We start from the raw sequence: 12,007 nt of genomic DNA on the forward strand, positions 1-12,007 counted from the left end.
TCTTTTACATTGATCAATGGTTTCTCATAGGAAACCATTGATCAATGATTCTGCCGCTTGACTGCTCATGCCTGGATCTCAGGCACTGAGCAGTCATTCGGCGATTGGACACCAGGAGGCAGGTAAGGGACCCTCCCGGTGTCCTACAGCTGTTCGGGACCCCCTGAGCTAACCCTCAACATTTTACTTTCACTTTAGACGTGGTGTTCAACTTTGAACGCTGCATCTAAAGGGTTAATAGCGCGCGGCACTGCGTTCAGTGCCGCACGCTATTAGCCATGGGTCCTGGCTGTTAGAGGCCGGGCTCGACCCGCTATGACGTGGCCCTGTGGGCGAAGGGCGTACAGGTACGCCCTCAGTCCACAACAGGTTAAAGGATACCGGTCATAAAACAAAACTTTTGGTAGGTTATTGCTTTTGTAAAATAAAAAAAAGTTTGTAATTTATTTGCTGTTACAAAAATGAATCCTTGTATGATTTTTATGTACTTGAAATTTCTGCCATTAGGGGGTCTCCCTACTTGTCCTGTCTGTGCATAGACTTTGGTCTCGTGCTGAACTGGCATGAGTCCAAAGTCCAGAGGTGCGGCCTCTAATCAGGCAGGCAGGAGTTAGTGCTGTGAACACTGTGCAGTACGCCTCAACTCCCTGGCCCCTGCCTCCTGTCATCTGCTCCTCCTGTGAAAGAGACGGCCGGCAGCGCCCACTGATTCTCAGTGTTCCGCTGTGATCTTCCTCCTCTGTATCACACGTGCAGCGCAAAACAGAGGAGGGGATTCAGGAGCAGCCTGCCGCGCCATAGACTGTCTCAGGAGCGTGCACAGATGAGCCAGAGTGTAGTATAAATGAGAGGGCGGAAGTGAGCCCCCCGCAGGGCTTCAGATGATATTGCTGCTGGCGGGGAACGCCCCCTTCCTGCCTCACAGAGCACTCAGTGAATAAGCAGGCAAACAAGTTTGAAATAGAGGTGTTTTAAACATAAAAAAATAAAATTTAGAGGCAGGAAGGGTGTTATAAGTGGTAAGGGAACAATATAAGTGTGGATGTCAGGTTAGTTCATGACAGGTACGAACAAGTTTAAAGGTGTTGTCCGAGGAGTAGAAAAGGGTCTCCTCACTTCTGCTCCCTGGAGGAGGGGAGGTGTCACGTGATCACCACATGACGATGAAACCGCACTAACAGCTGCTTGATGTTGCCGCAACAGACAAGAAGGCAGAAGCGAGCGCAGAGAGCAGGAGCTCCCTGCACAACTCCTTTAAAAGGGGTACTCCACCGGAAAACCTCCAAAGCATAGGGGATAAGATTTCTAATCGCGGGGGTCCCACCGCTGGGGACACCCGCGATCTCTGCTGTGGTACCCCAGTCATCTGATGCAAGGAGCGAACTTCACGCCACTCCACCACAGCCGCCACGCCCCCTCCATTCATGTCTAAGGGAGACATGGGCATAGACATGAATGGAGGGGGTGTGGCGTGACATCACAAAGCGGAAGCTCCAAGCTTTTGTGTTCCGGTAATCGGGGGGGGGGGGGGGGGGAAGAGTACCCCTTTAAGCATAAACAATGCACAAGGCCAATAAGAAGAAGAAAAAAGAATTACCCTAAAGAACGCGTGCTTCTTCACATCTTCTGCGTCCTTCTCGCTTGCTCCCAGTCGTCGCTCAGGATTTCTTCTTAAAAGCTGCAACAGATTTTTTTTCTGTCAGTGTTTAGTAAAAATCAAAATTAAATTTGTTATTTATAAAGTTCTATCTATCGGCCCCACGTAGCTGGTTGGCATAAACTTGCCCTCAAAGTCTATGTTCACATGGAAGAAAAATGCAACCGGAAAACACAAGGGGGGACATTTAGCAAATTTGCACGTTCTGCCAGCGCTAGGGCCGCTTGGAAATGTGCCGCCTCCATGGATGACAATGCATACAGAGTGTTATCTGCATAAACAATCAACATATTTATTGTTTCTGTAGACACCAACATTTTGGGTTTTCACTAGAGATGTTTCCGCACAGAAATTCCGTCGCTAAAATCTATCTGACTCGGCTGCAACAGAATTTCAGGGCTGAATATTTCTGCTGGATTCTGTAGTGTAAACATGGCCTAAGGGTGCGTGCCTGGATTTGTACATCCGGCAGGAGAATTTTTAAGCCGCCTGCTGGCGTATCCCATTCATTTCAACGAGCCGAATGGAGTCCGCTAGTGACCAACCAGATGACCGACCATATCCAGCTGGTGACCCCGGCTGAAAGGTGGCCCCGGCTGAAAGGTGGCCCCGGCTGAAAGGTGGCCCCGGCTGAAAGGTGGCCCCGGCTGAAAGGTGGCCCCGGCTGAAAGGTGGCCCCGGCTGAAAGGTGGCCCCGGCTGAAAGGTGGCCCCGGCTGAAAGGTGGCCCCGGCTGAAAGGTGGCCCCGGCTGAAAGGTGGCCCCGGCTGAAAGGTGGCCCCGGCTGAAAGGTGGCCCCGGCTGAAAGGTGGCCCCGGCTGAAAGGTGGCCCCGGCTGAAAGGTGGCCCCGGCTGCTGTGGTTCTCAGTGCAAGTCACTACGGAGTGTGAACGGAACCTTCGCTCGCAGAATTCTGCGAGCTGAGATTCAGCCTGGCAGCAGACAATAGCGATAGGACCGCGCGGCACTGCGCCGTCACCATTGACCGCTATGCAGTACTCGCAGACTTCCGCGCAAAGAATGAACATGTTCTTTCTTTGCGCTGAACATTTTCAGCAGCGGAATTGTCCACCGCTGAAATTCCGCAGTCTGAACGTGTCTCGCGGAGATCCATTCACACTAATGTTAAGTTCACACCGCGGAATTCCGTAGTGTGAAAAAGGCCATGTTCACAAATCCAAGAATGTGCGTAATGTCAACCCAGAAAACGCGGACAGACATTCCACACATTTGAATGTTCTGGCAAGCGCTGGGGCCACCCGGAAAAACGCTGTCTCATATTGCCGGGCAGAATCTGCAGAAATAGACATGACCATTCTTTCTGTGGATTCCGGAAATCAGGATTTCTGCAGCAGAAACATGTGCAAAGTGCAGCAGAATCTCACTGAAATGAATGGGACTCTGCTGCAGCGGTATTTCCAAGCGGAATATTCCCGCGGAATTCTGTTGTGTGAATAGGGCCTTAGATACTTACTCTTCTCATAATAGAAATGGCTTCTGTAGACAGGAAGCGCGGGTATCGGACTTCATCGTTCACTATACTGTCAAACACCTCCTCTTCATCGTCTCCAGGGAAGGGGGACTAGAGACAAGATGAGAACAGCGGCTCAGGACACAACACTACAGGCGGTAATATACAATAAGGTCAAGTACTCTGCCCCCGCAGCGTCCGCACCTACATTGGTAATCTATATGGCTGCATAGTGGGCGCGCTCACTCACCTGCCTCTACATCTCCCATACGGGTCCATACTCCTTTGTCAGGAAAAGGAGGACTCCAGCCAATTAAATTAAGGGTACAATATAAATATGGTGATCGATTGGGGACCCCCCCCTCTCCTAGGACTAATGATCCGACTGAACTCACACTGCGGCCCCTGCACAATCTGCGCTCCATTCAGGCATACAACCGCAACATGGCCTCATTCACATCAGGAGCACTGAAGAGCAGGGAGATGCTGTGTATAAGAAAGTGTTTCCCAGCCAGGGTGCCTCCAGCTGTTGCAAAACTACAACTCCCAGCATGCCCGGACAGCCTTCGGCTGTCCGGGCATGCCAGGAGTTGTAGTTTTGCAACAGCTGGGGGCACCCTGGTTGGGAAACACTTGAAGGAAAGTCTACTCCATTAATAACAGACTGTCCCCTTAAAGGTAAATCAAGGTCATCTTGCATTGTGTATCACATCCCTAACATCTCTATAAAATCCTTGTGTTCTGGCGAAGCACCCACCTCCCCTACAAGCATCTCATAGATGAGGACGCCGAGCCCCCACCAGTCCACCGCTCGGGTGTAGGAGGTTTCTGTAAGGACTTCTGGTGCCAAGAACTCCGGCGTTCCACAGAAAGTGCTCGTCCGGTCCCCAAATCCCATTCCTGAAAATAAAAATAAAAAAATAAATGGTAAAGTACTGAACAATCTCTAAAGATTAAAGGGGCACTCCAGTGGAAAACTTTTTTTTATTTTTTTTTAAATCGACTGGTGCCAAAAAGTTAAACAGATTTGTAAATTACTTCTATAAAAAAAAAATCTTAATCCTTCCAGTACTTTTTAGGGGCTGTATACTACAGAGGAAATTTTCATTTTGGATTTCTCTTCGGTCACAACCACAGCGCTCTCTGCTGACATCCGCTGTCCCTTTTAAGAACTGTCCAGAGTAGGAGAAAATCCCCATAGCAAACATATGCTGCTCTGGACAGTTCCTAAAAATGGACAGAGATGTCAGCAGAGAGCACTGTGTTCCAAAAAGAAAAAAGATTTTCCTCTGCAGTATACAGCCCCTAAAAAGTACTAGAAGGATTAATGTTTTAATAGAAGTAATTTACAAATCTATTTAACTTTCTGGCACCAGTTGATTAAAAAAAATAAAAAATAAAAAGTTTTCCACCGGAGTACCCCTTTAACACAGATGTACAAAGTCATTCTATGTCCCTGTTCTCCAGTCTGTGCAACTCCAGATGTTGCAAAACTACAATTCCCAACATGCCGTAGTTTTGCAACATCTGGAGGTCCACACTTTGGAGACCACTGTCCTATAGGTTTAAAAAAAACTGGGGCCCTTGTGAACTGTTGTAATTTTTGCTTTAAAAAATAAATATATGAAAATGAAACAGAAAAAAAAAATACAAATCGAGAAATGCATTTCACTCTATTAACATCATGCGTCAAGATTAAATTATTATTATTATTTTTTTTTTTTAAATAATCCAAATGATTTATAAAAATGTTAAAAAGGTGAAAAACAATTTGTTTCAAATCAAATGGTGCCAGAAAGTTAACCTTTGGGGTTGTACTCCCTGGTCCCATTTATCGGGTTTACACTCTGGGTTAAACTCTGTGGGTCCCGGTTGGTACGAGCAGCCAGGACGCACGGCTAATGCCGGGCACCGCAGGTCGGGCCGATGTCCGCCACTAACCCTTTAGACGCTGCGATCAAAGTTGCTTGCGGCATCTAAAACGAAGGTGAAAGAATCCCGACAGCTCCGCGGAGCTGATCGGGACCATCACGACAAAATAGCGACGCCCTGATCGGCATTCAAGATGACGGGAGGGTCCTCACCTGTCTCCTCATCGTCTGATCGGCGATCTACTGCTCTATGCCTGCATCCTCAGCAACAGAGTGCAGAGAACATTGATCAATGCTATGCTATGGAATAGCATTGATCAGTGTAAGCAATCAGAAGATTACCATATTTTTCGCCGTATAAGACGCACTTTTTCTTCCCCAAAACTGGGGGGGAAAAGTTGGTGCGTCTTATACGGCGAATACACACCTATCGCGGCGGTCCCTGCGGCCATCAACGTCCGGGACCCGCGGCTAATACAGGACATCACCGATCGCGGTGATGCCCTGTATTAACCCTTCAGACGCGGCGAACAAAGCTGACCGCCGCGTCTGAAGCGAAAATAACACTAACCCGACTGCTCAGTCGGGCTGTTCGGGACAGTCGCGGTGAAATCGCGGCGTCCCAAACAGCTTACAGGACACCAGGAGGGACTTTACCTGCCTCCTCGGTGTCTGCTCCGTGCCGGGATCCCCTTCATGGCCGGCGCTCTCCTTCGACGTCATCACGTCGTCCCGTCATCCAATAGGAGCGGTGTACATAGCGACGTGATGACGGCGACGGAGAGCGAGGATCCCGGGGAAGAAGACGTCCGGAGCGTCAGGGACACCATGGGGACGCGGTGACAGCGATGGAGCGACATCCAGGGCAGCGGTGACGGGTCCGGAGCGGTGGGGACACGCGAGTATTGCAAAACTACAACTCCCAGCATGCCCGGACAGCCGTTGGCTGTCCGGGCATACTGGGAGTTGTAGTTTTGCAACATCTGGAGGTCCGCAGGTTGAAGATCACTGTTGGGAACAGAATATTTTTTTTCTAGATTTTGGACCTTTAAAATTGGGTGCGTCTTATATGCCGGTGCGTCCTATAGGGCGAAAAATACGGTACATGTTATAGCCCCTGTTGGGGCTTTTAAAAAACTAAAAAAATAAATAAATTAAAGTGTTAATAAAAGTTCATTAACCCCTTCCCTATTTAAAGTTTAATTCATGCGTGCGTCCGAACTATTAAAATATAAGGGTGCACAGTCGATGGCGTACGCGTAAAAAAAAATTCCAAACTCCAAAATTGTGAATTTTTGGTCACTTCATATAAAAAAAATATTAAAAACAAGCGATCAAAAAGTCCCATCAAAGCAAAAATGGTACCGATCAAAACTACAATCACTGCGCAAAAGATGAGCCCTCATATGCAGAAAAAATTAAAATAAAGTTTAGGGATGACAATTTTAACTCCTTAACGACCGCAAACATATTTAAGTCTGCGGACGGCTCCTGTAATGCCTTCGGCTGTATGAGCATGCTGGAAGTTGTAGTTTTGCAACAGCTGGAGGCACTCTGGTTGGAAAACTATGGCGTACACAACAGTATATCATAGGTGTCTAACATGTAGTGATGTGGATGTTAGTGGCCCTCATTACTTACCTGTCCCTGCCTCACATGACTTCTCTTCTATCCAGCTGATATCTATAGTCAGTACAGGTAAAGGAGCAGCCATGTTATGTCTTCAGAACGATCCAGGCCTCTTTCTGAACCATCAGGACAAGTCAGGTCTCTATGTCCTTACAGTCAGAACACCGTACGTTACATTCCGGGAACCCTTTAAGCGATTCTCTGTTTTGTCCTCGGGGCCCCCGGGATATAAGGAGTTTGCGGGATCTATAACAGCGCATGTATTTTTACCTTCTTTACAGAGCCCGAAGTCCGCGATCTTCACAAATCCTTCTGTATCCAGCAGCAAGTTATCCAACTTCAGATCCCTGTATTGGACGAGAAAAGTCATTGAAAAAAAATAAGTTCTGCAAATACAAACCATAGAACAGGAGGAACTTTACAGAAGATTTAAACGGGGTTATCCAGGAAATTTTATAATATATATCTATATCTATCTCTCTATCTATATCAACTGGCTCCAGAAAGTTAAACAGATTTGTAAATTACTTCTATTAAAAAATCTTTATCCTTCCAGTACTTATGAGCTGCTGAAGTGGAGTTGTTCTTTTCTGTCTAAGTGCTCTCTGATGACACCTGTCTCGGGAACTGTCCAGAGTAGAAGCAAATCCCCATAGCAAACCTCTTCTACTCTGTGCAGTTCCCGAGACAAGCAGAGATGTCAGCAGAGAGCACTGTTGTCCGACAGAAAACAACAACTCCACTTCAGCAGCTGATAATTATTGGAAGGATTAAGATTTTTTAACCCCCTTAACCACGCAGGACGTATATTTACGTCCTGCGCCGGCTCCCGCGATATGAAGCGGGATCGCGCCGCGATCCCGCATCATATCGCGTCGGTCCCAGCGCTAATCAACGGCCGGGACCCGCGGCTAATACCACACATCGCCGATCGCGGCAATGTGCGATATTAACCCTTTAGAAACGGCGGTCAAAGCTGACCGCCGCTTCTAAAGTGAAACTGAAAGTGACCCGGCTGCTCAGTCGGGCTGTTCGGGACCGCCGCGGTGAAATCGCGGCGTCCCGAACAGCTGATCGGACACCGGGAGGGCCCTTACCTGCCTCCTCGGTGTCCGATCGACGAATGACTGCTCCGTGTCTGAGATCCAGGCAGGAGCAGTCAAGCGCCGATAATGCTGATCACAGGCGTGTTAATACACGCCTGTGATCAGGATGAGAGATCAGTGTGTGCAGTGTTATAGGTCCCTATGGGATAACAATGATCAGTATAAGAGATCAGTGTGTGCAGTGTTATAGTCCCTATGGGATAACAATGATCAGTATAAGAGATCAGTGTGTGCAGTGTTATAGGTCCCTATGGGACCTATAACACTGCAAAAAATTTTTTTTAAAAAAAGTGTTAAAGGTCATTTAACCCCTTCCCAAATAAAAGTTTGAATCACCCCCCTTTTCCCATAAAAAAAAATAAAACGGTGTAAAAAAAATAAACATATGTGGTATCGCCGCGTGCGTAAATGTCCGAACTATAAAAATTTATCATTAATTAAGCCGTACGGTCAAAAAGTCCAAAAAAGCGTATTTTGGTCACTTTTTATACCATTACAAAATGAATAAAAAGTGATCAAAAAGTCCGATCAAAACAAAAATCATACTGATAAAAACTTCAGATCACGGCGCAAAAAATGAGTCCTCATACCGCCCCGTACGTGGAAAAATAAAAAAGTTATAGGGGTCAGAAGATGACATTTTTAAACGTATAAATTTTCCTGCATGTAGTTATGATTTTTTCCAGAAGTGCGACATCCCCTTAAGGACGCAGGGTTTTTCAGTTTTTGCATTTTCATTTTTTCCTCATCACCTTCTAAAAATCATAACACTTAAAATTTTGCACCTAAAAATCCATATTATGGCTCATTTTTTGCACCACCAATTCTACTTTGTAATGACATCAGTCATTTTACCCCAAAATCTACGGCGAAACGGAAAAAAAAAAATCATTGTGCGACAAAATGGAAGAAAAAATGTCATTTTGTAACTTTTGGGGGCTTCCGTTTCTACGCAGTAAATTTTTCTGTAAAAATGACACCTTATTATTCTGTAGGTCCATACGACTAAAATGATCCCCTATTTATATAGGTTTGATTTTATCGTACTTCAGAAAAAAAAAAATCATAACTACATGCAGGAAAAAAAATATATGTTTAAAATTGTCCTATTCTGACCCCTATAACTTTATTTCTCCACGTACGGGGCGGTATGAGGGCTATTTTTTTTGCTCCGTGATCTGAAATTTTTATCGGTACCATTTTTGTTTTGATCAGACTTTTCGATCACTTTTTATAAATTTTTTTATGGTATAAAAAGTGACAAAAAATCAGCAATTTTGGACTTTTGCATTTTTTGCGCGTACGCCATTGACCGTGCGATTTAATTAACAATATATTTTTATAGTACGGACATTTACGCACGTGGCGATACCACATGTTTATTTTTATTTACACTGTATTTTTTTATTGGGAAAAGGGATGATTACAACTTTTATTAGGGAAGGGGTTAAATGATCTTTGTTAACTTTTTTTTTGCAGTGTTCTAGCTCCCATAGGAGACTATAACATGCAGTACATTGATTTAATACACTGATCACTGCCATTGCATTCCATGGCAGGGATCAGTGTTATTGGCGGTTGATTGCTCCAAGCCTGAAATCCAGGCTTGAGCAATCAATCGCCGATCGGACGCACAGGAGGCAGGTAAGTGACCCTTCTGCTGCATCCTAGCTGATCGGGACATCGCGATTTTACTGCAATGGTCCCGATCAGCCTGACTGAGCAGCCGGGAAGCTTTTACTTTCACTTTAGACGCGGCGATCAACTTTGATCACCGCTTCTTAAGAGTTAATGCTGGACATCAGCCCGATCGGCTTTGTCCGGCATTAGCCACGGGTCCTGGTTGCTTATAGCAACCGGGACCCAACCGGGTATGATGCGCACTCACCTGCTGAGCGGGCGTCATACCTCAGGAGACTCTTATGGACATTCATAAACGTCCATATGCGTTCAGGGGTTAATGTAGAATCATAAACTTTAAGGGGAGTATTGAGTATAAATACAAAAAAAAAATGAAAAAATAAAACTTCAAGTTAAATTACTGCATGTTAAAAATGGATGTTCCAATAAAAACGGAAGGTGACATTTCACTCAAAAGACAGGGGTGAAACGCCAACGCATTAATTAATCATGATTAAGAGCTTAGGCTGGAAATGCGTCGGTGTTTCACTCCTGTTATTGAGCGACATGTCAGCTTCCATTTTTATCAGAACATCCATTTTTAATATGCAGTAATTAAACTTTAAAGGGGTACCCCGGTGGAAACCTTTTTTTAAATCAATTGGTGCCAGTGCATTTTCCGGTAAAAAATGACACCTTCTTTTTATTCTGTAGGTCCATACGGTTAAAATGATCCCCTACTTATATAGGTTGTGATTTTGTCGCACTTCTGGAAAAAATCATAACTACATGCAACTAAAATTGTCATCTTCTGACCCCTATAACTTTTTTATTTTTCAGCATACGGGGCGGTATGAGGGCTCATTTTTTGCGCCGTTTTTATCGGGACCATTTTTGTTTTGATTGGACTTTTTATTCACTTTTTATTACCTTTTTTTATGGAATAAAAAGTGACCAAAAATGCGCTATTCTGGACTTTGGAATTTTTTTTGCGCGTACGCCATTCACCGTGCGGTTTAATTAACATATTTTTTATAGTTCGGACATTTACACACGCGGCGATACCACATGTTTTGTTTGTTTTTTTTTTTAATTGGGAAAAGGGGGGTGATTCTGACTTATGGAAGGGGTTAAATGATCTTTATTAACACTTTATTTTCAGCTCCCATAGGAGACTATAACACTGCACACACTGATCTCCTACACTGATCACTGCCAGGCAATAGCAGGGCATTGATCAGTGTTATCGCCGCTCAACTGCTCCTGCCTGGATCTCAGCCACGGAGCAGTCATTCGGTGATTGGACAGCGAGGAGGCAGGTAGGGACCCTCCAACTGTCCAGCAAGCTGTTCGGGACACCGTGATTTAATCGCGGCGGTCCCGAGTAGCTCCACTGAGTTAACCTGCAACTTTTACTTTCACTTTAGACACGGCGATCAACTTTGATCACCGCGTCTGAAGGGTTAATACCGGGCATCACCGCGATCAGTGATGTCCGGTATTAGCCGCGATCCCGGCCGTTGATGGACAGGGGTGTGCGCAGAGAGCACTGTGGACAAGACAAAAAAGAAATTCAAAAAGAAAAGCATTTCCTCTGTAGCATACAGCTGCTAAAAAGTACTGGAAGGATCAAGATTTTTTAATAGAAGTCATTTACGAATCTGTTTAACTTTCTGGCACAAGTTGATTTTTTCATTTTTTCTGGGAGTTTATTTATTTATTTCTAGCTCATTTTAACATGTTTGTGTGTCTTGGGGAATAGCGGTTCCCTGCACCCATGCTCTAGGATCAAATGTTAAGTGTCTGGTGCTATATAAAGAAATGGAGAGCTGATTTAGGATTTTTTATTTTTTTTATTACTTGCTATTGAGTATAAGGTAATGTATATTAGAAGTTTTACATCGAATACATCAGTGGTGTGCAGCAAACTGTGGCCCTTTGGAGTTTGGAAAACTACAACTCCCAGCATGCCCGGACAGCCAACGGCTGTCTGGGCATGCTGGGAGTTGTAGTTTTGCAGACTCTGGCGGACCACAGTTTGGACTAGGGATCGACCGATATCGTTTTTTTAGGGCCAATACCGATAATCGGTGGAGGTTACGGCCGATAGCCGATAACTTATACCGATATTCCGGTATAAGTTATCGGCTATTTATCCCCCCGCCAAACCGCTGCAGATCATTGATTTAAAGTGGGCGCTTTAAATCAATGCACTGCAGTGGCTTTTGCGGTGCCATAGGCCGCCGCCGCCTCCCGCTTCTCTCCCCTATCTGTCAGGGTGGTCCGGGCCATCCATCCTTCCTTCCTTCCTGTAGTGTCCGGTAGCATTCCGGGTGGAGGGTGAACCGGTCCGGGCTGTCCTTCTCCGGGGGTCCTCTTCTCCACTCCGGGCAGGCTCCGGCCTAGTAATGCAGCATAGACGCCGCTGCGCAGTGATGCCCGTGCGCAGCGACGCACCTGACGTCACGGCGTAGCGGCGTCTATGCAGCGTACTAGGTCGGAGCCTGCCCGGAGTGGAGAAGAGGACCCCCGGAGAAGGACAGCCCGGACCGGTTCACCCTCCACCCGGAATGCCGCCGGACACTACAGGATGGATGGATGAGCCGGACCACCCCCATTACGGGTAAGTTTAATTTTTATTTATTGACTCGGAG

At 45.9% G+C, this 12,007-nt stretch overlaps 1 protein-coding gene across 2 annotated transcripts in view; it reads right to left on the minus strand.

The window, feature by feature from the left end:
- The window catches only part of PKN2 (protein kinase N2), a 167,576-nt gene that overhangs the window by 8,855 nt on the left and 146,714 nt on the right, over positions 1-12,007 (minus strand). For both annotated transcript variants that reach the window (XM_056523194.1, XM_056523196.1), the window contains exons 18-21: positions 6,898-6,974; positions 3,885-4,027; positions 3,131-3,238; positions 1,598-1,678 (exon numbers count right to left, since the gene is read on the minus strand). In XM_056523194.1, the coding sequence (XP_056379169.1) occupies positions 1,598-1,678; positions 3,131-3,238; positions 3,885-4,027; positions 6,898-6,974 (409 nt within the window). The remainder of the gene's footprint in view (positions 1-1,597; positions 1,679-3,130; positions 3,239-3,884; positions 4,028-6,897; positions 6,975-12,007) is intronic.

This window comes from Hyla sarda, chromosome 6, assembly GCF_029499605.1.
Source record: "Hyla sarda isolate aHylSar1 chromosome 6, aHylSar1.hap1, whole genome shotgun sequence".
In the NCBI taxonomy this organism is placed as follows: Eukaryota; Metazoa; Chordata; class Amphibia; order Anura; family Hylidae; genus Hyla; species Hyla sarda.